This window comes from Eleutherodactylus coqui, chromosome 9 (genome assembly GCF_035609145.1).
Source record: "Eleutherodactylus coqui strain aEleCoq1 chromosome 9, aEleCoq1.hap1, whole genome shotgun sequence".
Classification (NCBI taxonomy): Eukaryota; Metazoa; Chordata; class Amphibia; order Anura; family Eleutherodactylidae; genus Eleutherodactylus; species Eleutherodactylus coqui.
In genome coordinates, this window is record NC_089845.1 from 139,990,337 (window position 1) to 140,017,368 (window position 27,032).

General features: G+C 47.5%; 1 protein-coding gene across 1 annotated transcript in view; it reads left to right on the plus strand.

Annotated features, from left to right (window-relative positions):
* Positions 1 to 20,219: 20,219 nt before the first annotated feature.
* The window catches only part of CPA6 (carboxypeptidase A6), a 176,221-nt gene continuing 169,408 nt past the window's right edge, over positions 20,220 to 27,032 (plus strand). The window contains exon 1 of the mRNA XM_066578562.1: positions 20,220 to 20,427. Coding sequence (XP_066434659.1) covers positions 20,327 to 20,427 — 101 coding nt within the window. The 5' untranslated portion in view covers positions 20,220 to 20,326. The remainder of the gene's footprint in view (positions 20,428 to 27,032) is intronic.

Sequence of the window (27,032 nt, forward strand, 5' to 3'; positions counted from 1 at the left end):
TTTAACATTAATTATTAACATTTTGAGGGCTTTTTCATACGATCGTATATTGGTCGTCGTTTTCACAGCCGGATGATATACACTACGATGTGAGGTGTAAAAGCTCATGAACAGGCGCACAAATCTAATGTTTATACCCCAGATGTTTTGGGGTAGAGTGTTCCACAGGGTAGGCGCTGCTCTAGATAAGTCCTGGAGGTGAGTATGTGAGGTTAGTATTAGATGAAAGTTTAATCTAAATGTGTTTGTGATGTATGGAGAGGAGGGAGGTTATGTACGGTGGTGCGGTGCCATGGAGGGCTTTGTGGGGAGGGTGATGAGTTTCAATTTAGTTCGGTAATGGATGGGCAGCCAGTGCAGCAACAGAGGTGTCTGAGAAGAGGCTGGATAGGAAGATGAGTCTAGCTGCCGCATTTAGTATGAATTGGAGAGGGGAAAGTCTGCTGCGGGGAAGGCTGATGAGCAGCGAGTTGCAGTAGTCAAGTTGGGAATAGATGAGGGCAACAACTAGTGTCTTTAGCATGTCCCTGGTGAGAAACAGTCGGATTTTAGCAATACTCCTGAGGTGCAGGTGGCATGTTTGGGTCAGAGATTGGATATGGGGAGTGAAGGAGAGGTCAAAATCCAATGTGACCCCCAAGGCAGCGGGCGTGCTGTCTGGCAGTTATGATGGTACCAGATAGTGAGATGAAGCTGTTGGGGGTAGGTCAGCTGGCAGAAGGCGGGAAGACAAGAAAGCCAGTTTTAGAGAGGTTGAGCATGAGAAATAGGGAGGGCATGGTATTAGAGACATCAGAAAGACAGTCAGTGATGTTTTGGAGGAATGGTGCAGAGATGTCACGGGAAGAGTTGTATAACTGGGTATCGTCAGCATGGAGGTACTGTTGGAGGCCAAATCTGCAAATGGTTTGTACAGTTGGGGCTGTGTAGATGAAGAAGAGGAAGGGGCCGAGGACTGAGCCCTGGGGGACCTCCAACAGCAAGGGGAAGCGGAGAGGAGATAGAGCCAGTGAAGGAGATGCTGAATGAGCGATCAGAGAGGTAGGAGGAGAATCAGGAAAGAGCTGTGTCCTTTAGGCCAATAGAGCAGAGCATAGCGAGGAGGAGGTCGTGGTCGACAGTGTCAAATACAGCGTAGAGGTCAGGAGGATTAGTAGGGAATAGTCGCCCCTTTACTTAGCCCTTATTAGGTCGTTTGATGATGTGGAACTCTCTGCCTGAGGAAATGGTGATGGCAAAATTGATAGAGGTGTTTAAGAGGGGACTGGGAGTCTTTATAGAGCACTATGATATTACAGGATATAGACATTAAATATTTTGAAGGGTTGTTGATCAGGGGAGCTTCCAACTGCCAGATTTGGAGTCTGGAAGAAATTTTTTCCCCAAAAATGGGGTAAATTGGTTTCTACCTCATTGAGGTTTTTTTTTTGCGTCCTCTGGATCAACATGGTGGGGCAGAAACAGGCTGAACTGGATGGACATTTGCCTTTTTTCAGCCTAGCATACTATGTTACTATGTTGAAGGGGTTGCTCCAGTTCTTTCACCCCTGTCTGTGCTCTACTATGGCATATGGATGTAATAGAGTGGGGTCTCCTACTCAGGATCAGCCTGTATATGTCAGAGTGGAAAGTGGCTCTGTAAGCAGCAGGTGTGTCCATCCATTACATAGATAGCCATTCATTAAAATGACTGCCAAGTAATGCTACGTTTCTTTTGCAGTAATCATTTCAGGAAAAATGCATAATTAAACATCACCTACAGCAGTGATAACATCTGATTATCATTAGTGATAGAGTGAGGACACTAGGATATGTAGATTTATGCACCTGTTGGTACCACACCAAATCTAATATACACTGATAGATCACAGGTTGATGTTTCACCAGATTAACAGTCCCTTCCCAATCAGGGTCAGAAGCTTCTTTCAATGACTCAACCAATTTGGTCATGCCATGGCACATAAACAAGTTTCTAGCTTGAATAATGTATGTATTTCCCATCTTGATTGAATTAGTGGAACATAGAAACATGAACTATACGTAGTATACAGTTGGAAGCAGGAGTTATGAGATAGGAATTTAAGTATATAGCATATGTTGAAATGTTATGAAAACCTTGACTGAGTCTGTTTCCTTGACTCAAACTTTCAACCACACAAGTCTTACGACTGTTAAGACTGTTTTATCAGCAGACAGCAATATCTGATGGTCAATAGTTCTTCAGTGACAAACTTTACATGACAACGCCTTCTTTCCTGTATAAAAGCTTGTAATATCTTTCAATAAGCAGACTCCTCTTGAATTCTTATGAGTTCTCTCAAATGTGGATCATTCTGCTATAACACGAGTCATCTTGCGTTATTTTCAGAAACTAGCTAGCATTTCCTCTTAATGGGCATTCCTCCATTACAATTTGGCACCTGACAACAAGGGCAAAGATGGTTACCGGTGTGGTTTCGATAACAACTGGCGCCCAAACAACAGGGATTACGAGGACTGGAATAGGACCCAACTCACCTGGAGAAGTGAACCGCGCAGATCCATAATCAGGAAAACAGCCGTCTGGTAGGAAGGCTTTTATTCTTTTCCCTATTTTGTCTCTGTGTGTCTCTCTTCCCTCGTTGGGTAAGTTTCCCTGAAGAGGTTCAATTATATCCTTGTGGTCCATTTTTATGACATAGAACCCTGTCAAATAAGCTGACTCATTGGACAGTTCCGGATCCCTGACAAGGGACTGATGGTCTAAGTGGGTTCTGCACTATGAAGCCTGAGTATTTAGTGTCACACAGCAGGAACACCTGTATATTGTCTGGAGGACAAGTGTCACAACCAGACATAGTATCCTTAGACAGGGTTACCCTCTCCTCTACTAAGGAGGGAAAAAGTAATTAAAAACCCACACAAATTACCAGTGAAACATGGGTAGCAGATGATCCAAGAAAACCACCTCAGATGAGTCAGAATGGATAATGGCCAAAGACATAGTAAGGAGTGTGGAAGGTAAATAGATAGTTAAAGAGCACAAGGCCCTGATGTCTATCATGAAACAAGACACCAGGCATGGGAAACTTAGTCTCCGTATGTGGTGAAATGCAATGATAGAACATAAAGGCAGTTTTAAATATGATAAACTCTTGAAGGCAGCTGAAGGTTGGGACAGATGTGCCCGCCTGGTTGCTAAAGGAAAGATAGAGAAGAGTATTGAAAATGATTGTGTCGGTAAGTATAGGATGAAGAAGACAACAGGGAAGAATGAACCCCTACCCTAGAACCCCAACGATGACTCCTATTGGGCTTGCCACCATTGTGGTCAGCAAAATCCCAATTTGGAGAGACACCTGTCTGTTGGGAACACAGGATTATATCCTATATTGCCCAAATGTACAGGTTTTTCTCTCTTGCGCCCACAAGTCATAGCACCTATGATGCACTTGTATCATACCAGGTCAAAAAGTCCTGTCACCACCCAGGAGGGGGTAACAGAAGAAGTTATAGAGGAGGAAGGTGCCATGGCACAAACTCCTAGGCATCTTATTACCCTGAGGATCAATGATCCCAACCAACCCGCTGACTCTGATCACAAGGACTATGTTCCTTGGTGCTCCCAAGATATTATTAATATCATCAAAAAATGCCAGATCCTGAGAAACAACCCATGGGGCTCTACAGAGCTTTCCTACAGTTAGCAGGAGTATATGACTGTTGTTATAAAGACCTAGAAGAATTGGCTAGAAATAAGGCTGATCCCTTCCTCCCTTGATGACGGAGGATTTTAGCCCACCACCTGACCCTAAGCTGCTTCTTTCCAGATTATCTAGAATGCTGGGCTTCAAAACATATGACAGAGCTATGAATCACCCTACATGATATTAGGCATGAGAAGACAGAATCAGGAAAAAAAGCTTTTGTCTAGAGTTCAGGTAGGTTGGAGGGACTTGGGATACTGCACGTGTCCAGCGTTTTATGCAAGCCTTTGTGGGAGGTCTTAAAAAGAACCTGAAGGAAAAACTAGAAGCCGCCCATCCTGAATGGGGAACTTTAGATGCTCAGGCTCTCCTCCAAGTTGCCTGCGGTTTGGAGCTAGGTACCTGTACTAGAGTACTTGTAAGCCAAGACAATTATGAACTAGACAAACCCATCACCTGCTACAACTGTGGCAAACAGGGCCACATGCATAGGCAATGTAGGGCACTTCCTAAGGCTCAGAATGGACAGTCCAAATCCAGACCGCCTTCCTCTGACCATTAGGAAACAGGTAATCCGGTGTCTGTGCTCTTTGATAACATCTGCCCTTTGCAAGTTAACAAAGGGCCCAGTACCTATTGTTTCTTTGACTATAGGTTCAGAAGGTCCTCTCTCATTTTTGGTAGACACCGGAGCAGCCATTAGTGTAATACACAGCAGACATTTTAAAGAGAGTGACATCAGTAAACAAAACCTTTCATGTGTAGGAGTAGATGGAAAACAAAAAGATACTCCCTTGTCCAAGCCCATGGAAGTGAAGTTCACACTCAACCACTCTCTAACAACCTGATTGTTGGGTAGTGAGACCACTCCTCTCAACCTATTAGGAGCGGATTTGTTACAGAAAATCTGCGCCTCTTTGAGTTCAGGAATGACGAGTCAGTTAAAATCACAGGTCAGTTAGCAGAGAAGGAAATCTGTATGCTTGGTGCTTGTTTTCAATCTTCAGAATCCCGTATAGTCATATGCACACCATTGTTTTCAGGGGAGGAGTTCCAGTCACCCTCAGGACAAGGGAGCAGCAGATATAGGCAGTCTACTAGTACCCCCAGTCCAGGTCATGTTGAAACTAGGTGTCCCATTGCTATGTATACTTCAGTACCCACTGTCAGTTTCACAAACAGAAGCCATTTCTAGTCAGCTGGAGGACTTACTGCACAATGGGGCAGTAATTCCAATGAAGTCACCCTGCAACACCCCTCTGTTTCTGGTCAAAAAGAAAGTTCAGAAGGGACAACCTGCCCAATACAGAATGGGGCAGGATCTCAGAGCAGTCAATGAGGCAACTGTCCTGGACATGCTCATTATATCTAACCCACACACCCTGTTGGCACAAATTTCCACTGGAACTTGTAGCTATATAGTTGTCGACTTGGCTAACACCTTTTTCTCAATCTCTTTGCATAAAAACAGTTGGTATTTGTGTGCTTTCACACACAAAGACAAACAATATACCAGGGTTGTGTTGCCACAGGGAGCTCAAAATTAACCCTCCCTGTTCTCACAGCTCATGGAACAAGTGTTGGAAGGCTGGCAACCTGTTTCATAGGCTGTTGTTTTGTTACAATATGTTGTTGACCTTTTGCTCTGTGCTCCAGACAAAGCCACATGTGTAGAAGCTTCAATTTGTCTCCTTTAATTCCTGCAGAAGAAGTATGTAAGGCATAAAAAAGATGCTCCGGTTTTGCTGTTCATCTGTAACTTTTATTGGACATTATCTCATGGCAGGATCTTGTCATCTCACCCTGGACTGCAAATCTGCCATTATGGACATTAAGGTACCCACTTTTGTTTGTAAACTACGTACCTTTCTAGGACTTGTTTTTTTTTTGTAGACCATGAATCGTGAATGCCTTGCAACTGATGCAGCTGCTGTATGACTTTCTTAAGAAGGAACCCTTCCAACTTAGGAAAGAGGCCCCCGACCCCTTTCACTAGCTCAAAACAGCCATCTCGGCAGCCCCAGCCCCAAACCCTTCAGGCTCTACTGCAATGAGAACAATGGACACGCAGCAGCAGCACGGAGGGCACCAACGACCCATTACCTGCTACTTCAGCAGGTTAGACCCCATCGCTAGAGGATCACCTTCCTGTCTATGAGCAGTAGCAGCAGTCTCCAGGATGACATTAACCAAGCGACGCAAGAAAAACCTCAGGACTGCACCCAGCTCATGCAGATGGAAACTCATGGGTTTGACTCTGTCAAGGACACTCTACTACCCAATCCCAATCTATCTTTGTTTGTTGATGGCTCCAGGTATGCTGTAGATGGACAATTCCACACTGTATATGCGGTCACCACACAAACCACTGTATTTCATCAACAATCATTACCTGCACATGTCTCAACCCAACGGCTGACCTAGAGGCACTCAGGTACACTTGTATGCTGGCACAAGACAAGACAGCTAACATTTACATGGACTCCAGATATGCCTTTGGCATTGCACACGACTAAGTCTAATCTGGAAAGCTAGATCCTTTCTTACGTCCATGGGCCAGCCAATAAAACACCAGACACAAGTTCAAGCACTAGTGTCTGCTCTTCTCTTACCCAACCAGGTGCCCATCCTCAAAGTCAAGGCACACACCTCAGCCAAGTCTCCAGAAGCTAAGGGTAATGCCTTGGCAGACCAAGCAGCCAAAGAAGCAGCCTTGCTGCCCCTTACACCTGCAGTTCTGGCTATCTGCCAAGAAGAAGAGGTCTCACCTTTGCTTAATGTCTCACATCTTTTGTTTTTTCAGAAACAAGTATCTTTTCATGAAGTGTGGGGTTGGCAAGTAAAAGGAGCCACTTCAGATTCCAGTGACATGTGAACACTTCACGGGAAGTCTTGTCTTCCAAAAGCCTTGTTTCTGATGCTAGCTTCAATAACACATGGTCCTGCGCATGCCTCTAAAACTGCAATGTATGATCTTGTTTATCGGTATTGGTATGCGCCTGTTTTTTCGGTAGTTGCTGCCTCTTACACTCAGGAATGTATGAGTTGTGTGTTAGCCAACCCAGGTAGGATTGTCAAAACCCCTCCTAAACATACTCCCAGGCCTTTGTACCCCTTCCAGAGGTTGCAGATCGACTACATACAACTTCCTCAATCTGGACCGTTTCAATACATCCTTGTATGTGTTGATCTCTTCTCTGGTTGGGTGGAGGCTTACCCCGCTTCTGCGGCTACCACCAAAAATAGAACAAAAAAACTTCTTTCTGAAGTGGTCTGTAGGTTTGGCATTCCAGAAACCATTGAGAGTGACCGTGGTACTCACTTTACATTGGCAGTGAATTTTGATCCAGTGATTACTCTGGCTGCCATTACTGAGTCAGCTCCATTACCATACTCTGCATAATGAGCATTCACCCATCACTACTGCGCATGTCCTAAACGGAGCTGCACCCATGTAGTGGATGCCCAAACATGTCATGTATCTTTCAGATTCACCTCCCTCTGCTGCGCATGCGTGGAGCCGTGGCCCCAACGGCGTAGCTCAGTAACACCTCTTATACATCAGCTGATCTCCACTGGAGATCCCACGACTTGCCTCCCCATCAGATTCTGTGTTTATAGTGTGCTATAGTTACCGCTCTTAAGTGTGTTTTGATGTAATGGAACCTATCTGATGGGTGCTCGAGCATCTGTCACATCTTATAGGCTGCAGTACTTCTTATTCTATTTATGTAACTCATAGTATTATTACCACCATATCCCCTCTCTTTGACTAGTCAAAGCTGTGCATCTTATAACTCACCACCTTCATCTGTCATTGTGTCCAGATGTTTTTATAGCAATATCTCATTAAATCACCCCATCTCTCATGATTCAAATGCCTATAGTCACTCCTCAGAGGCATATCCAATATATGGGGGGCCTCTAAACCTACCAAGTGTATACCCAATATAAAATTATTATAAATCTTTCATTTCCACCCCAAATTGCGACAAATCATTTTTTCCCATATTATATAAAACACAAGAAACAAGATGTTACATGCTATGAGGTGTTTTTTATTTATATCTTTAAACACATGATTGTTGAGGAAACTGGATCTAAATTAATTCTTCCCAAATATATCTTTAAACAACAGAGAAACATATTTTTTTATGCTTCAAAAGAAAAAATGACTGCACCGCAGTCTACCAGGTGGATCTTTTAATGCAGATGTAATATCGGTGAAATAGGGGTACCCAGGGGGGTGCCAAATGAGTTTAAAGCCAGAAACCAGATTACCAGAAGCCCTTGGTGCACAATTAATAAAATGTTGATTGGATTAATTATATATATTATAATCAATAGAGATTTGTGAACTACACCAGAGATGCCATCCAAAGACTGGCAGAACAACTAGGACCAACTTCCACCATGGCCCTCCAAAGCAGTCTTGCTCTGGCCATACTCCTAGCAGAAAAAGGAGGAGTCTGCAAGATGATCTTAGATTTCTGTTGCACCTATATCCCAAACAACACAGCTCCAGATGGTTCAGTGACTAAAGCCTTGCATGGACTACAAAGCCTATCCATTGAACTTGCAGAAAACTCTGGTGTTTCTGATCCATTTACATAATGGTTGGAGGAAAGTTTTGGACAATCAAGTGCCTGGATTACTTCTCTTCTCTCCACTTTAATCATTAGAGTAATTGCTTTTGTAGTAGTCCAAATTAGAAAACCAGTCCCGCCTGTAGCGGTAAAGACCGCGGTTAGGGGGAGGAGCAGCGTAGCCACCATGACTTCCACCTTCGTTCCTCTCCGGTGCTCGGTATGGCCTGCTGTATTTGTTGGCTTTCTCTTTGCAGAGCTATACAGCTAGTGCTGCTCACTGTTCCCTAGCACTCTCACACTCTGTCACGCCTATATACCGGAACTCCTTATAAAACCCTCTCCATTATATGAAAGACATTTGAAACAAGATACACCAGTGCTTCATCAGTATTCATCTGTATTTGCATCCATATTGGAATTCATTGGTATTTTCTATTTGACAAAAACGGATGTTTTTATTAACAAGTTTCAATACAAATGCAATATGGATGAAATATGGATGCAAAATGGGGCACAGCCATATATTAAAGATTCCCCAAAGACCTCAATGGGTGTATAACATCTTATAAACAGCTTAAGGGCTAATTCACATCAGTGTATATTGGCCGCAATATACGAGACTACCTGATGCATTGGATTCCAATGCATCAGATTACACAGGCGTATTCCCATGGCATAAAAGCACCCGGCTGGGCGCTTTTACGCTGGGCAGGAAGGATAGTCCTGGAACTATCTTCCTGGCTGGACTACGGCCTCTGCCATAGACTCATATGGGAGCCAATCACAGCGGCCGGAGAAGGGAGGTGGGAGGGAGTTTAGCAACGTCATTAAGCAGAGCTAAGCTGTCTTCCCCCGCCTAACAGCATATACACTGAGCCCGTGCATCAGATGGTAGCGTATATTGGCCGGTGTTTTCACGACCGGACGATATACGTTCATATGAATAAGACCTTATACACATCTATGTAAGGAGAATTTATATGTTTATCAAAGAGAAGATGATCCCAGATCTTGTGCAGAAGTCTGAACCCAGGAGAAATACAAATCACACCAGCCTGTGCGGTATCAGATGATTTCTCATTTATTCTAAGGTGTGTGTTGTTTATATACCATAAATGACATCACAGGAAAAGTATATACCTCCAAGATTAATAAGAATACATAATAGGCTGAAACTAAAATGTTTAACATAAATTACACCTTTTAAGGTGTATATATAACATACAATGAAACCGTTATGAATTCAGTGAAAAGGAATGCAAGGGAGGCAGTCTGAAGACTCTTATCTTGTCTGTCTACCCCGTAATGGTATAGAAAAGGTTTCATTTAACCCCTTATACTGGCATCATGCTATATCTTTCTAGTCTACAATCCAATAAAAGAACAATTAACTGATACATTGATCTACAATTTTCTTAACATTCCCCACTTTAGATCAATACATCAACTCAGTATCTTAGTAAGATTATGTCTCAAATACATATATAAAGTAGCTCTACCACAGACCCCTGGCTTCCCCAGGCCCGAAGCTTTATTATTACCAGAAGGTCTGGGTTCACGCTTCAAGACTAAGTATGTAGTTATTTCATATAAAAGTATTACATTGATATATATAAATATAAATCCTATATAAAGTTCTTCCTCCAATTGTATCAACAATTAGGCCCGCCCCCAAGAGAATCTTGGCCTTGATTTATTATTATCCAATTGATGCTTCTTTCTTCATATAAAAATTATTGTCCATCATGATATAAAATCTTACTTATCAAAATGTCAATCAGTTATTTAGCACAATCCTCCGATACAATCAGAACGCACTGAAATCAAGATATCACACTTTAGAATCATCAAAGTAAAATGGCGCTTTCTTTATAGAACTTTTACCCATCACTTGTCATACAGAGGTGGTCAACTGACCCAGTAAGTCATCTTGTTCACCGTCATCTTGTATTGTTTGGATCATAGTTTTGGTGATGGAAGTGTCAATAAGGTATTGTAGCTGTCCTCGGATACATGGAATACAGCAGCAACCGCAGAGTACTAGAATGGAGGCAAATACAGACAGAGAGACTAGTGTGGAATATATGACTTGTGACTAGAGATGAGCGAGCACCAAAATGCTCGGGTGCTCGTTACTCGGGAAGAAAATTTCGCGATGCTCGAGGGTTCGTTTCGAATAACGAACCCCATTGAAGTCAATGGGCGACCCGAGCATTTTTGTATATCGCCGATGCTCGCTAAGGTTTCCATTTGTGAAAATCTGGGCAATTCAAGAAAGTGATGGGAATGACACAGCAACGGATAGGGCAGGCGAGGGGCTACATGTTGGGCTGCATCTCAAGTTCCCAGGTTCCACTATTAAGCCACAATAGCGGCAAGAGTGCCCCCCCTCCCAACAATTTTTACTTCTGAAAAGCCCTCATTAGCCATGCGTACCTTAGCTAAGCACCACACTACCTCCAACAAAGCACAATCACTGCCTGCATGACACTCCGCTGCCACTTCTCCTGGGTTACATGCTGCCCAACCCCCCACCCCCGCACGACCCAGTGTCCACAGCACACAGCAAAGTGTCCCTGCGCAGCCTTCAGCTGCCCTCATGCCACACCACCCTCATCTCTATTTATAAGTGCGTCTGCCATGAGGAGGAACCGCAGGCACACACTGCAGAGGGTTGGCACGGCTAGGCAGCGACCCTCTTTAAAAGGGGAGGGGCGATAGCCCACAATGCTGTACAGAAGCAATGAGAAAACCAATCCTGTGCCACCTCCATCAGGAGCTGCACACGTGGGCATAGCAATGGGGAACCCACACTGCATGCCCCAGTCAGACCGGGGTTTTTAATACATAGACACAGGCAGGTACAACTCCCTAATGTGAGGTCCGTGTGGACCGACAGCATGGGTGGCTCCCTGGAACCCACTGGCGGTACAAAAATATATCCCATTGCAGTGCCCTGGACAGCAGAGCTAACGTCTGATTAAATACAGGTGGGCTTCGGCCCAAACTGCATGCCCCAGTCAGGCTTGAGTTTTTTATAAGTATACACAGGCACGTACATCTCCCTAATGGGAAGTCCATGTGGACCGACAGCATGGGTGGGTCCCAGGAAGCCACCGGCGGTACATAAATATATCCCATTGCAGTGCCCAGCACAGCTGATGTAATGTCACCTTTAATGCAGGTGGGCAAAAAATTAATTGGATTACACTGTAGGCGAGGGCCCAAAAAAATTGGTGTACCAACAGTACTAATGTACCTCAGAAAAATTGCCCATGCCCAACCAAGAGGGCAGGTGAAACCCATTAATCGCTTTGGCTAATGTGGCTTAATTTGTAACTAGGCCTGGAGGCAGCCCAGTTAAAATAAAAATTGGTTCAGGTGCAAGTTTCAACGCTTTAATGAGCATTGAAACGTATAAAAATTGTTTACAAAAATTATATGACTGAGCCTTGTGGGCCTAAGAAAAATTGCCCGTTCGGCGTGATTACGTGAGGTTTCAGGAGGAGGAGCAGGAGGAGGATGAATAGAATACACAGATTGATGAACCTAAAAGGTCCCCGTTTTTGATGGTGATAGAGAACGATGCTTCCATCCGCGGGTGCAGCCTACGTATTGCTTAGGTATCGCTGCTGTCCGCTGGTGGAGAAGAGAAGTCTGGGGAAATCCAGGCTTTGTTCATCTTGATGAGTGTAAGACTGTCGGCACTGTCGGTTGACAGGCAGGTACGCTTATCCGTGATGATTCCCCCAGCCGCACTAAACACCCTCTCTGACAATACGCTAGCCGCAGGACAAGCAAGCACCTCCAGGGCATACAGCGCGAGTTCAGGCCACGTGTCCAGCTTCGACACCCAGTAGTTGTAGGGGGCAGAGGCGTCATGGAGGACGGTCGTGCGATCGGCTACGTACTCCCTCACCATCCTTTTACAGTGCTCCCGCCGACTCAGCCTTGACTGGGGAGCGGTGACACAGTCTTGCTGGGGAGCCAGAAAGCTGTCAAAGGCCTTAGAGAGTGTTCCCCTGCCTGTGCTGTACATGCTGCCTGATCTCCGCGCCTCCCCTGCTACCTGGCTCTCGGAACTGCGCCTTCGGCCACTAGCGCTGTCGGATGGGAATTTTACCATCAGTTTGTCCGCCAGGGTCCTGTGTAACAGCATCAGTCTCGAACCCCTTTCCTCTTCGGGTATGAGAGTGGAAAGGTTCTCCTTATACCGTCGGTCGAGCAGTGTGTACACCCAGTAATCCGTAGTGGCCAGAATGCGTGTAACGCGAGGGTCACGAGAAAGGCATCCTAACATGAAGTCAGCCATGTGTGCCAAGCTACCTGTACGCAACACATGGCTGTCCTCACTAGGAAGATCACTTTCAGGATCCTCCTCCTCCTCCGGCCATACACGCTGAAAGGATGACAGGCAAGCAGCATGGGTACCCTCAGCAGTGGGCCAAGCTGTCTCTTCCCCCTCCTCCTCATCCTCCTCATGCTCCTCCTCCTCCTCCTCAATGCGCTGAGATATAGACAGGAGGGTGCTCTGACTATCCAGCGACATACTGTCTTCCCCCGCCTCCATTTCCGAGCGCAAAGCATCTGCCTTTATGCTTTGCAGGGAACTTCTCAAGAGGCATAGCAGAGGAATGGTGACGCTAATGATTGCAGCATCGCCGCTCACCATCTGGGTAGACTCCTCAAAGTTTCCAAGGACCTGGCAGATACCTGCTAACCAGGCCCACTCTTCTGTAAAGAATTGAGGAGGCTGACTCTCACTGCGCCGCGCATGTTGGAGTTGGTATTCCACTATAGCTCTATGCTGCTCATAGAGCCTGGCCAACATGTGGAGCGTAGAGTTCCACCGTGTGGGCACGTCGCACAGCAGTCGGTGCACTGGCAGATTAAACCGATGTTGCAGGGTGCGCAGGGTGGCAGCGTCCGTGTGGGACTTGCGGAAATGTGCGCAGAGCCGGTGCACCTTCCCGAGCAGGTCTGACAAGCGTGGGTAGCTTTTCAGAAAGCGCTGAACCACCAAATTAAAGACGTGAGCCAGGCATGGCATGTGCGTGAGGCTGCCGAGCTGCAGAGCCGCCACCAGGTTACGGCCGTTGTCACACACGACCATGCCCGGTTGGAGGCTCAGCGGCGCAAGCCAGCGGTCGCTCTGCTCTGTCAGACCCTGCAGCACTTCGTGGGCCATGTGCCTCTTCTCTCCTAAGCTGAGTAGTTTCAGCACGGCCTGCTGACGCTTGTCCACCGCTGTGTTGCCGTGCCGCGCGACACCGACTGCTGGCGACGTGCTGCTGCTGACACATCTTGATTGCGAGACAGAGGAGGAGGAGGAGGGTGGTTTAGTGGAGGAAGCATACACCGCCGCAGATACCACCACCGAGCTGGGGCCCGCAATTCTGGGGGTGGGTAGGACGTGAGCAGTCCCAGGCTCTGACTCTGTCCCAGCCTCCACTAAATTCACCCAATGTGCCGTCAGGGAGATATAGTGGCCCTGCCCACCTGTGCTTGTCCACGTGTCCGTTGTTAAGTGTACCTTGGCAGTAACCGCGTTGGTGAGGGCGCGTACAATGTTTCGGGAGACGTGGTCGTGCAGGGCTGGGACGGCACATCGGGAAAAGTAGTGGCGACTGGGAACTGAGTAGCGCGGGGCCGCCGCCACCATCATACCTTTGAAAGCCTCCGTTTACACAAACCTATACGGCAGCATCTCCAAGCTGATAAATTTGGCTATGTGCACATTTAACGCTTGAGCGTGCGGGTGCGTGGCGGCGTACTTACGCTTGCGCTCCAACACTTGCGCTAGCGACGGTTGGACGGAGCGCTGAAAGACATTGGTGGATGGGGCCGAGGACAGCGGAGGTGAGGGTGTGGGTGCAGGCCAGGAGACGGTCGTGCCTGTGTCCTGAGAGGGGGGTTGGATCTCAGTGGCAGGTTGGGGCACAGGGGGAGAGGCAGCGGTGCAAACCGGAGGCGGTGAACGGCCTTCGTCCCACCTTGTGGGGTGCTTGGCCATCATATGTCTGCGCATGCTAGTGGTGGTGAGGCTGGTGGTGGTGGCTCCCCGGCTGATCTTGGCGCGACAAAGGTTGCACACCACAGTTCGTCGGTCGTCTGCACTCTCAGTGAAAAACTGCCAGACCTTTGAGCACCTCGGCCTCTGCAGGGTGGCATGGCGCGAGGGGGCGCTTTGGGAAACAGTTGGTGGATTATTCGGTCTGGCCCTGCCTCTACCCCTGGCCACCGCACTGCCTCTTCCAACCTGTCCTGCTGCTGCACTTGCCTCCCACTCTGAAGACCTGTCCTCAGTAGACGTAGCAAACCAGGTGGGGTCAGTCACCTCATCGTCCTGCTGCTCTTCCTCCGAACCCTCTGTGCGCTCCTCCCTCGGACTTACTCCAATTACTACTACCTGAGTGATAGACAACTGTGTCTCATCGTCATCTTCCTTCTCACCCACTGAAAGCTCTAGAGACAGTTGCCGGAAGTCCCCAGCCTCATCCCCCGGACCCCGGGAACTTTCCAAAGGTTGGGTATCGGTCACGACAAACTCCTCCAGTGGGAGACGTTTCGGAACCATTGCTGCCCATTCTAGGCAGGGGCCCGAGAACAGTTCCTGGGAGTCCGCTGCTCCTCAGAATGTGTCATTGTAATGGAGTGAGGAGGCTGGGAGGAAGGAGGAGTAGCAGCCAGAGGATTCAGAGTTGCAGCAGTGGACGGCGCAGAACTCTGGGTGTTCGATAGATTGCTGGATGCACTTTCTGCCATTCACGACAGGACCTGCTCACACTGCTCATTTTCTAATAAAGGTCTACCGCGTGGACCCATTAATTGTGAGATGAATGTGGGGACGCCAGAAACGTGCCTCTCTCCTAATCCTGCAGCAGTCGGCTGCGATACACCTGGATCAGGAGCTCGGCCTGTGCCCACACCCTGACTTGGGCCTCCGTGTCCTCGCCCGCGTCCACGTCCTCTAGGCCTACCCCTACCCCTCAGCATGGTGTATTACCAGTAGTGCAGAAACAGAACGCTGTAATTAAATGTGCCGCTTATTGGCCTTTGGTTGGAGGCTGACTTCGCTTACGGAACGCACAGCAGAGCCAGGAAAGAATTTTGCGCAAGCCTGCTGTAACACTTAGCTGGCTGCGTATTAATTAGGACTGCTACCCCCAGCACAGACGCAGTACACTGAGGACGGTCACAGGCAGCCCAAATAGAATGTTTTTTCCCAATTTTTTTTGGAAAAGCCCACTGCCTATATAGACAGTATATCTCTTTCACTGTCCCTGCCTCACCACTACTGGCCCTGGACTATGTAAAATTACTGCAGACTGTTTCCCTCTGGACAGGATGACAGTGGTGATGTAACGGCCAACGCAGAGCCAGGAAAGAATTTTGCGCAAGCCTGCTGTAACACTTAGCTGGCTGCATATTAATTAGGACTACTACCCCCAGCACAGACGCAGTACACTCAGGACGGTCACAGGCAGCCCAAATAGAATGTTTTTTCCCAAATTTTTTGGGAAAAGCCCACTGCCTATATAGACAGTATATGTCTTTCACCTTTTTCACTGTCCCTGCCTCAGCACTACTGGCCCTATACTATGTAAAATTACTGCAGACTGTTTCCCTCTGGACAGGATGACAGCGGTGATGTAACGGGCAACGCAGAGCCAGGAAAGAATTTTGCGCAAGCCTGCTGTAACACTTAGCTGGCTGCGTATTAATTAGGACTACTACCCCCTGCACAGACGCAGTACACTCAGGACGGTCACAGGCAGCCCAAATAGAATGTTTTTTCCCAAATTTTTTGGGAAAAGCCCACTGCCTATATAGACAGTATATGTCTTTCACCTTTTTCACTGTCCCTGCCTCAGCACTACTGGCCCTATACTATGCAAAATTACTGCAGACTGAGGACGCAATGCTCTGCACGGCCAATATACAAAAAAAAATAAAAATGTGCAACACTGCAAAAAGCAGCCTCAACAGTACTGCACACGGTCAGATGTGGCCCTAAGAAGGGCCGTTGGGGTTCTTGAAGCCTAAAATCACTCCTAACACTCTCCCTATAGCAGCTCCAGCATCAGCAGCACTTTCCCTGAGCTGTGTCAGAATGCATCTGTGGCGAGCCGCGGGAGGGACCGATTTATATACTCGGGTGGCACCTGATCTCGCCAGCCACTCACTGCAAGGGGGTGGTATAGGGCTGGAACATCACAGGAGGAAGTTGTAATGCCTTCCCTGTCTTTCTATTGGCCAGAAAAGCGTGCTAACGTCTCAGAGATGAGAGTGAAAGTAACTCAAACATCGCATGGTGCTCGCCTCTAGTAACGAGCATCTCGAACACACTAATACTCGAACGAGTATCAAGCTCGGACGAGTAGGTTCGCTCATCTCTACTTGTGACCAGTGTCCAAACAAGCTTTCAACCAGTCCCTGAATGGATCGTCCATGCCACAGTTATCAGCTAGTTCATTTTATTATGCATTTAACCCTTCCAGTGCTCAGGTATCATCTGGTGCCATGTTATTCGGAATGAAAGTACAACAATAACCTCCAATCATTTTACAAACTCCTCCTCTTTCTGCTAGTAACATATAACAAGAGCCATTCTATTTTGCCATGCCATAAGTGAGGTATGTCCTAGTTGTTCCTCTAGGCCCCTGATTGCATCTCTTGTATAATTAACAAATCTCTGTTGGTTATAGTATGTGTAATTAATCCAGTCTACATTTTTATCCACTGTTGCCCACCATGCAAGAAGAGGCTCAAACCCCTTGCAGCCATCTGATTTCTTGCCCTATACTCATCCGGTACCCCCCTTGGGACCCTGATGGCGTCAAAGGAACCTTTGGGAGAGGAGTTCCTAGTTCTGCGGACTCGGCCCTCGCTGTTGCCCTTGGAGGTCATGAGGTGCACAGGCATTATCAGTTGTAAAAAAGCACAATCCCATTAGGGCCTGTACCTGGCACCTGTTCTAGGCGCCTGTCACCACACAACCTTCACATGTCTCCGCTTGCTCTCTGTAGTTCAGGCCATAACCCAGAAAACAGCGTGCCCTTTACGGTTCTCCTCACCACACAGTATCCCTCAGGCAGTCTCCCGTAGTCTGCCTTGGTCCCATTACCAGGTAGCGCGAAGCAAGTATAATCCCATGATCGGAGACAACAGCAGGTATTTGGTCCCTGCCCACAGGTGGAAACAGCAAACTCAATGTATAACATGGATCACTTATCTGTGGGGTGTAGGTACAGTTAAGAAGCTTAATCACACATTTTAAGTTCACCACAGCTTGAACACTTGTCAATAACTTTCATCTATCTGTGCGGTCAAGTCTTCCTATCTCCTATAATTATTAACCATATAATTCTCTATACACAATGTTTACTGCATAACATAAAGATTCACACAACTACTACTACTCTAATCATCTGCAGAGTCGCTTGATCCTCCAACCTAAACACCCCCCCTCTGGAATTTTCAAGGAGAGGTGATGGAGTAACATAAACAAAGCTTTAGCTGTTTCTAGAATCCTACAGCTAACTGCAGTATCCTGAGGTCACTGGTTCAATTCCCGCTCGAAGGACCAAAAATGTAAGGAGAATTTATGTGTTTACCAAAGAGAAGATGATCCCAGATCTTGTGCAGAAGTCTGAACCCAGGAGAAATACAAATCACACCAGCCTGGGCGGTATCAGATGATTTCTCATTTATTTTAAGGTGTGTGTTGTTTATATACCATAAATGACATCACAGGAAAAGTACATACCTCCAAGATTAATAAGAATACATAATAGGCTGAAACTAAAATGTTTAACATAAGTTACACCTTTTAAGGTGTAACTATAACATACAATGAGACCGTTATGAATTCAGTGAAAAGTAATGCAAGGGAGGAAGTCTGGAGACTCTTATCTTGTCTATCTACCAGTAATGGTATAGAAAAGGTTTCTTTTAACCCCTTCACTACTTATACTAGCAGCAGGCTATATCTTTCTAGTCTGCAATCCAATAAAAGAACAATTAACTGATACATTGATCTACAGGAGAAGCGGGGCGGGGGCTGATCTAATTCCCGGAACTTAGCCCCGCCCCCATCCCACCTCCTCTCATTGCAAATAGTGCCGAGGGGCGGATAGGGGGTGGAGAGGAGGCAGAGAGGGGCGGGAGCTCAGAGCACTGCTCCCAGCTCTTCCAGCCTCCTCCCCCTGCAGAGAGAGACGCCGTATATCGGCCGGCGTGAATACCCGGGCGATATACGGTCATCTGAATGCACCCTAAGGCTGTAAAAAAGAAAACTATGGCAAAATTGATGCGTTTTCTCTGCCTGCTATCATAAAAAAATTAATAAGTTTTACAATATAGTCTATGTACCCAAAAATGGCTGCAATAAAAACTACAGTTCTCCACGCAAAAAAACAAGCCCTTATACGGCCGCGTCAATGCAAGAATAAAAATGTTATGGCTTTTGAAAAATAGAGATGAAAATCTGCCAAAAATCGTTGCGTCCTTAGGCCCAAAATAGGCCATGTCCTTAAGGGGTTAAATAAAAACATTAATGCAGAAGGGCCTGTAATCCCTAAAACTAAATTATTTGTGAAGCTGTTGAAAGTCTGGTTCCACATAACTGAAATAAAGGACATGATCATATAATCCATTTGATGAACGACAGGGTGAAAGTGCTATTAAAAAGCTAACCGCACAAAGTATTATAATACGTAGTCTGATGTTGCCTGTTATACAGTATTTTGCTAATTAAAGTTTTTTTTTAATCATTTTTGAAAATTATGTAATTCTACCTATTTTATAATATAATTGTAAGACAATATTGCAATAATGCACTTATTCTATACGTTGCCTATAAGGCTACTCTCACATGCGATTTTGCATTTCCTAATGCAGCTCACTGCGTTCGACAGCTTTTCTAATGCGCCGCATCATTCTGATAGTTGATGAGGTGCGTTAAAAAGCGCAAAAACACACCAAAATTGAGCAGACAGCGCTCGAAAACCATGGTGTTCGAAAACGCTGTGTTTGAGCGCAGGTCTGCCAGGCCCCATTGAAATCACAAACATACGGTACATATAAGGCCACCTGCACACGGGTGCATTTGCATTGCAGAAACTGGAGCGGGCGTTCGCCTCCGGATTATGCAGTAACTAGCACCCATAGCATGCTATGGCAAAATGCAATTTCCTCTACATGAGTTGAAATCAATTGCTCGCGGAGGAGTAATCGTGGCATGCTGCGATTCTGTGCAGATTCCGTGCAGTCTGCTTCCATTGAAGTCAATGGAAGCCATCAGACTCGCGGCCCTTCCCCAATCGGCAGCACAGATTATGAAGACTGCAGACGGGTATGCGGGGATCACCGTCCGCGCACAGGGTCGCATTCCACTGCGGGATCCTGCATGCAGAATCCGACCCGGCCATGTGCAGGCGAACTCAGTTTATATTGAGTTATTTATTTTTATTCTATATATTACAAACATGTTTTTATTAATTTGCAACTTTTGAACTAACCAGGTATAAATCATGCATGGCCATACATTCATTTCTAGCAGACCTATGTCAGCAGCCTAGCCATAAATTGTGCTGTATGGATTAGTGTGTGTACAGAAGCCTACATATACCGTCCATACAGCTGCAGACCACAAGTTCTTGGCCCGCAGCCTACATGTTGGAGAAAGATGTATTGTGAGACAGACGGTTTTGGAATTCAGTTTGCTGAATGTATAGAAGGACTCATAGAGTATCCCATCCATGTGCATTGTACAGATTGGCACCAGGTAAGTGAGGTCCCATGCAGGGAGGGGGCAGCCCTGTCTCCTTCACATGTGACCTAGACCCCCTCCTCCCTTGTGCAGAGCGCTAATCCTGGCTGAGTGACAGAACACTAAATATCCTCTCCCAAGTGCAGAGCCTCCCAGTAGTGTCACACATACATCCTCAGCGCTGCAACAAAGTCCACCGCAGCTGCGCTCAACTCTCAGCAACACAAGAACGCAGATCGTACGGATGCATAAAGCGGGATCTCCCCAGCTGCGTAACGATGGAGCTCCCATGGAGAGTATCACAGCTCATTCATCTCTGCCTTCTCTCTCAGACTTGGCTGTCTGGCTATTGCCACTTGTATAACAACCGCTATGCTGGGTAAGAATATTCACATCATTATTTAATCCGCTCCTCCACAAACCGCATGCTACAGGATTGCAATTATTCTTCATCTAGCGGAGTTGAATTTGTCTAGGATGTTACAATAGTGTTAAACTTTGTATTATATTTAGAAACATTGTATATGTGTTCAAACAATCCGCACAAGTCTTTATAGAGTAGCCCCCATCACCCACCGACGGATAGATGGAGGAGCTAGCGTTATTCTTAAGCCCTGCTAGTATTATGTACGCTACTACTTGTGTTTAGTAAGTTTACTTGCAGTCCTATGTAAAAGCACAGGTATAGCGTGTGCCAAGTGACAAACTCATCTCTGCTATCTTTGGATATGTGAATTAAAAGTTTATGCGGGCTTCTTATGGTTGCCAGGGTTTGCAATAGCTTGTCTACAATTTGTATCCAGGGTAATATACTTCTAGCGACCCTGTTGTATGTGAAACGGGTCACAGGTAAGGCGCCCGAGTGGCCGATTACATGACGACGCAGAAGCTGGCAGTATTTTTTTCGAACAGATAAACTTTACTAACAGGAATCATGGATTTGCTTCACTCAATAAGAGGGTGTTTATTACTTCAGCATTACGGATTTAACAGGTACTCACTGTTGCATATATAAATATCAGAACAGCAAGGCACCTTGTGCATCAGACTCCGTAACTCGGCTTTTGTTACTTTTGCAGATCCGCGGCATAGTTCGGACTCACACACAATAGGAGGAAAAATATCTCAGTGACTGCGCAAAATGCAGACCATCACTCTCGTCTCACATTCCTATCAGTGCATGACGCTAATACAAAGTCATGCAGCTACAAAATATCTACACCTAACATCACCTACCCTGTTTCCCTGAAAATAAGACATACCCTGAAAATAAGACATAGCATGATTTTCCTGAATTTTTGAGGATGCAAAATGATTTTTCAGGCTTTTTGAGGATGCTTGAAATATAAGCCCTACCCCAAAATTAAGCCCTGCTAACAGTTAATTAAAAAAGTCAATTTAAATAGTGTCCAGGCAGCTATACATGTAAAAAAGTTAAACCTTTTTGACCAAAAAGTAATATAAGACACTGTCTTATTTTCGGGGAAACACGGTAGGAATTTCATTAGCCATAAACAGTGCATCAAATTAAGAATGCGTCAAAATCACAGTTCCTGTTTGGGGATGAACTCCCTCAGAACACATCTGTCTACCCAGCATTGTTCCTACAGTGTGCACACTAAACTGTTGGAGACCGGTCTCACGTGTCCTAAAGCTTGATTCTTGTCCTGGTTGACAGAGCCATTGTTGACTTCTAGGACCAAGTCCCATGTGGGAAGATAGTCTTCTTCTCCCACGTGGTGTGTCAACATCTGCAGTGTCGCAGACACTTTGTCATGAAGGTCCACACACAGCTGCACCCCAGTATGAGGACGCAGCTACCCTGAAGCATCTGCCACCTCCCAGCTGCTGTCCCATGCAGGTTTTACACTCACCTTTGTCTGTTCTGCTTGTCAATGCACGCCTGTGAGAGCTTGTATTAAAGAGCTCTGCTGCCATCCCAGGGATGCTGATGCTACTGGTCGGACCTGTTATAGCGCTAATGCAAGAGAAATAAAGGCAGCCGCTAACTCATGTAGTCATGTCAGATATACCGTTTTTCCCCAAAAATAAGACAGTGTCCTATATTAATTTTTGCTCAAAAATATTTAACATTTTTACTAGAGATGAGCGAACGTACTCGTCCGAGCTTGATATTCGTGCGCATATTAGGGTGTTCGGGATGCTCGTTACTCGTAACGAGTACCACGCGGTGTTCCGGTTACTTTCAGTTTCCTCTCTGAGACGTTAGCGCGCTTTTCTGGCCAATTGAAAGACAGGGAAGGCATTACAACTTCCCCCTGTGACGTTCAAGCCCTATACCACCCCCCTGCTGTGAGTGGCTGGAAAGATCAGATGTCACCCGAGTATAAAAGTCGGCCCCTCCCGCGGCTCGCCACACATGCCTTCTGAGTTAGCTGAGGGAAAGTACTATCGTGCTGGTGCTGCTGTAGGGAGAGCGTTAGGAGTCAGTGTAGGCTTCAAGAACCCCAACGGCCCTTCTTAGGGCCACATCTACTAGTGTGCAGTACTGTGTTAGCACAGTATTTTTAATTTTTTTTTCCAAAATTGGATCTGCAGAGCATTGCGCCCTGCAATAGGGACAGAAGTGGGGGTTAGGCAGGGAGAGTGTTAGGAGTTAGTGTAGGCTTCAAGAACCCCAACGGTCCTTTCTAGGGCCACATCTATCCGTGTGCAGTACTGTCCAGGCTGCTGTTAGCAGTGTTGCATATTTATTTTTTTTTCTCAAAACTGGCTGTGCAGAGCATTGCACCCGGTATTAATACTACAGGGATAGAATTGTGTAGGCAGGGCCAGAAGACATTTATTATTCATTGAATACACGCAGTGTGGGTGTTCCTTGTAAAAAGCAGGGAAAAAATTCTATTTGGCCTGCCTGTGTCAGTCCTAAGGGCTCTGGGTACGTGTGTGCTGCGTGGACAACGTAAAAAAATCAGACGCAACCAGCTACGGTTGAGTGCAGCCTTGCGCCAATTTCTTTCCTGCCTGGGAAATACCTGCTATGCCACAGTTAGTAACTCTGCAACAGTAAAGTTCTGTGACAGTTTTGCAGGGCCGCAACACAGTTATTAAACTTATTATTCAGTGAATAGACGCAGTGGGCCTATCCTTTTAAACAAAAGGGAAGAAAGTATATTTGCCCTGCCTGTGTCAGTCCTAAGGGCTCTGGGTACGTGTGTGCTGCGTGGAGAACGTAAAAAAATCAGACGCAACCAGCTACGGTTGAGTGCAGCCTTGCGCCAATTTCTTTCCTGCCTGGGAAATCAAATCACTGGTAATACAGCATGCTGAGGGGTAGGGGTAGGCCTAGAGGATGTGGACGCGGCCGAGGACGCGGAGGGCCAAGTGAGGGTGTGGGCACAGGCCAAGCCAGTGCGGTGGCCAGGGGTAGAGGCAGGGCCAGACCGAATAATCCACCAACTGTTTCCCAAAGCGCCCCCTCGCGCCATGCCACCCTGCACAAGTCAAGGTGCTCTACGGTGTGGCAGTTTTTCACAGAGACGCCTGACGACCGACGAACAGTGGTGTGCAACCTTTGTCGCGCCAAGATCAGCTGGGGAGGCACCACCAACAGCATGCGCAGGCATATGATGGCCAAGCACCCCACAAGGTGGGACGATGCCCGTTCACCGCCTCTGGTTTGCACCACTGCCTCTCCCCCTGTGCCCCAACCTGCCACTGAGATCCAACCCCCCTCTGAGGACACAGGCACTACCGTCTCCTGGCCTGCACCCACACCCTCACCTCCGCTGTCCTCGGCCCCATCCAGCAATGTCTCTCAGCGCAGCGTCCAGACGTCGCTAGTGCCACAGTTTGAGCGCAAGCGCAAGTACGACGCCACGCACCCGCACGCTCAAGCGTTAAACGTGCACATTGCAAAATTGATCAGCCTAGAGATGCTGCCGTATAGGCTTGTGGAAACGGAGGCTTTCAAAAGCATGATGGCGGCGGCTGCCCCGCGCTACTCGGTTCCCAGTCGCCACTACTTTTCCCGATGTGCCGTCCCAGCCCTGCACGACCACGTCTCCCGCAACATTGTACGCGCCCTCACCAACGCGGTTACTGCCAAGGTCCACTTAACAACGGACACGTGGACAAGCACAGGCGGGCAGGGCCACTATATCTCCCTGACGGCACATTGGGTGAATTTAGTGGAGGCTGGGACAGAGTCAGAGCCTGGGACCGCTCACGTCCTACCCACCCCCAGAATTGCGGGCCACAGCTCGGTGGTGGTATCTGCGGCGGTGTATGCTTCCTCCACTAAAGCACCTTCCTCCTCCTCCTCCTCCAACGCAACCTCTGTCTCGCAATCAAGATGTGTCAGCAGCAGGTCGCCAGCAGTTGGTGTCACGCGGCGTGGCAGCACAGCGGTGGGCAAGCGTCAGCAGGCCGTGCTGAAACTACTCAGCTTAGGAGAGAAGAGGCACACGGCCCACGAACTGCTGCAGGGTCTGACAGAGCAGACCGACCACTGGCTTGCGCCGCTGAGCCTCCAACCGGGCATGGTCGTGTGTCACAACGGCCGTAAGCTGGTGGCGGCTCTGCAGCTCGGCAGCCTCACGCACGTGCCATGCCTGGCCCATGTCTTTAATTTGGTGGTTCAGCGCTTTCTGAAAAGCTACCCCCACTTGTCATACCTGCTCGGAAAGGTGTGCCAGCTCTGCGCACATTTCCGCAAATCCCACACGCACGCTGCCACCCTGCGGACACTGCAACATAGGTTTAATCTGCCAGTGCACCGACTGCTGTGCGACGTGCCCACACGGTGGAACTCTACGCTCCACATGTTGGCCAGACTCTATGTGCAGCGTAGAGCTATAGTGGAATACCAACTCCAACTTGCGCGGCGCTGTGGGAGTCAGCCTCCTCAATTATTTACAGAAGAGTGGCCCTGGTTGGCAGCCATCTGCCAGGTCCTTGGAAAATTTGAGGAGTCTACCCAGGTGGTGAGCGGCGATGCTGCAATCATTAGCGTCACCATTCCTCTGCTATGCATCTTGAGAAGTTCCCTGCAAAGCATAAAGGCAGACGCTTTGCGCTCGGAAACGGAGCCGGGGGAAGACAGTATGTCGCTGGATAGTCAGAGCACCCTCCTGTCTATATCTCAGCGCGTTCAGGAGGAGGAGGAGGAGCATGAGGAGGATGAGGAGGAGGGGGAAGAGACAGCTTGGCCCACTGCTGACGGTACCCATGACGCTTGCCTGTCATCCTTTCAGCGTGTATGGCCTGAGGAGGAGGAAGAGGAGGAAGTGGAGGATCCTGAAAGTGATCTTCCTAGTGAAGACAGCCATGTGTTGCGTACAGGTACCCTGGCACACATGGCTGACTTCATGTTAGGATGCCTTTCTCGTGACCCTCGCGTTACACGCATTCTGGCCACTACGGATTACTGAGTGTACACACTGCTCGATCCACGGTATAAGGAGAGCCTTTGCACTCTCATTCCCGAAGAGGAAAGGGGTTCAAGAATGATGCTATACCACAGGGCGCTGGTGGACAATCTGATGGTAAACTTCCCATCCGACAGCGCTAGTGGCAGAAGGCGCAGTACCGAGGGCCAGGTAGCAGGGGAGGCGCAGAGATCAGGCAGCATGTACAGCGCAGGCAGAGGAACATTCTCCAAGGCCTTTGCCAGCTTTATGGCTCCCCAGCAAGACTGTGTCACCGCTCCCCAGTCAAGGCTGAGTCGGCGGGAGCACTGTAAAAGGATGGTGAGGGAGTACGTAGCCGATCGCACGACCGTCCTCGGTGACGCCTCTGCCCCCTACAACTACTGGGTGTCGAAGCTGGACACGTGGCCTGAACTCGCGCTGTATGCCCTGGAGGTGCTTGCTTGTCCTGTGGCTAGCGTCTTGTCGGAGAGGGTGTTTAGTGCGGCTGGGGGAATCATCACGGATAAGCGTACCCACCTGTCAACCGACAGTGCCGACAGGCTTACACTCATCAAGATGAACAAAGCCTGGATTTCCCCAGACTTCTCTTCTCCACCAGCGGACAGCAGCGATACGTAAGCAATACGTAGGCTGCACCCGCGGATGGAAGCTACGTTCTCTCTCACCATCCAAAACGGGGACATTTCTGCTTCATCAATCTGTGTCTAATATTCCTCCTCCTCCTCCTGCTCCTCCTCCTGAAACCTCACGTAATCACGCTGAACGGGCAATTTTTCTTAGGGCCACAAGGCTCACTCATATAATTTTTCTAAACAATTTTTATATGTTTCAATGCTCTTAAAAGCGTTGAAACTTTAACTTGAACCAAGTTTTCGTTAAACTGGGCTGCCTCCAGGCCTAGTTACCACTTAAGCCACATTAACCAAAGCGATTAATGGGTTTCACCTGCCCTCTTGGTTGGCCATGGCCAATTTTTTGGATGTACATTAGTACTGTTGATACAGCAATTTTTGTGGGCCCTCGCCTACAGTGTAATCAAATGAATTTTTAGCCCCCCTGCATTACAGCTGACATTACCTCAGCTGTGTTGGGCAATGCAATGGGATATTTTTGTGTATCGCCGGTGGGAGCCACCCATGCTGTAGGTGCACACGGAGTTTAACCTACATCTGTCCACTTGTAAAGAACCCCAGTCTGACTGGGGCATGCAGTGTGGGCCGAAGCCCACCTGTATTAAGCACGACATTACTACCTCAGCTGTGTTGAGCAATGCAATGGGATATATTTATGTACCGCCGGTGGCTTCCTGGCACCCACCCATGCTGTGGGTCCACAGCGAGTTGTTACTACATCTGTCCACTTGTAAAGAACCCCAGTCTGACTGGGGCATGCAGTGTGAGCCGAAGCCCACCTGTATTAAGCACAACATTACTACCTCAGCTGTGTTGGGCAATGCAATGGGATATTTTTATGTACCGCTGGTGGCTTCCTGGCACCCACCCATGCTGTGGGTCCACAGGGAATTATAAATGCATCTGTTTCCACTTCTAAAGAACCCCAGTCTGACTGGGGCATGCAGTGTGGGCCGAAG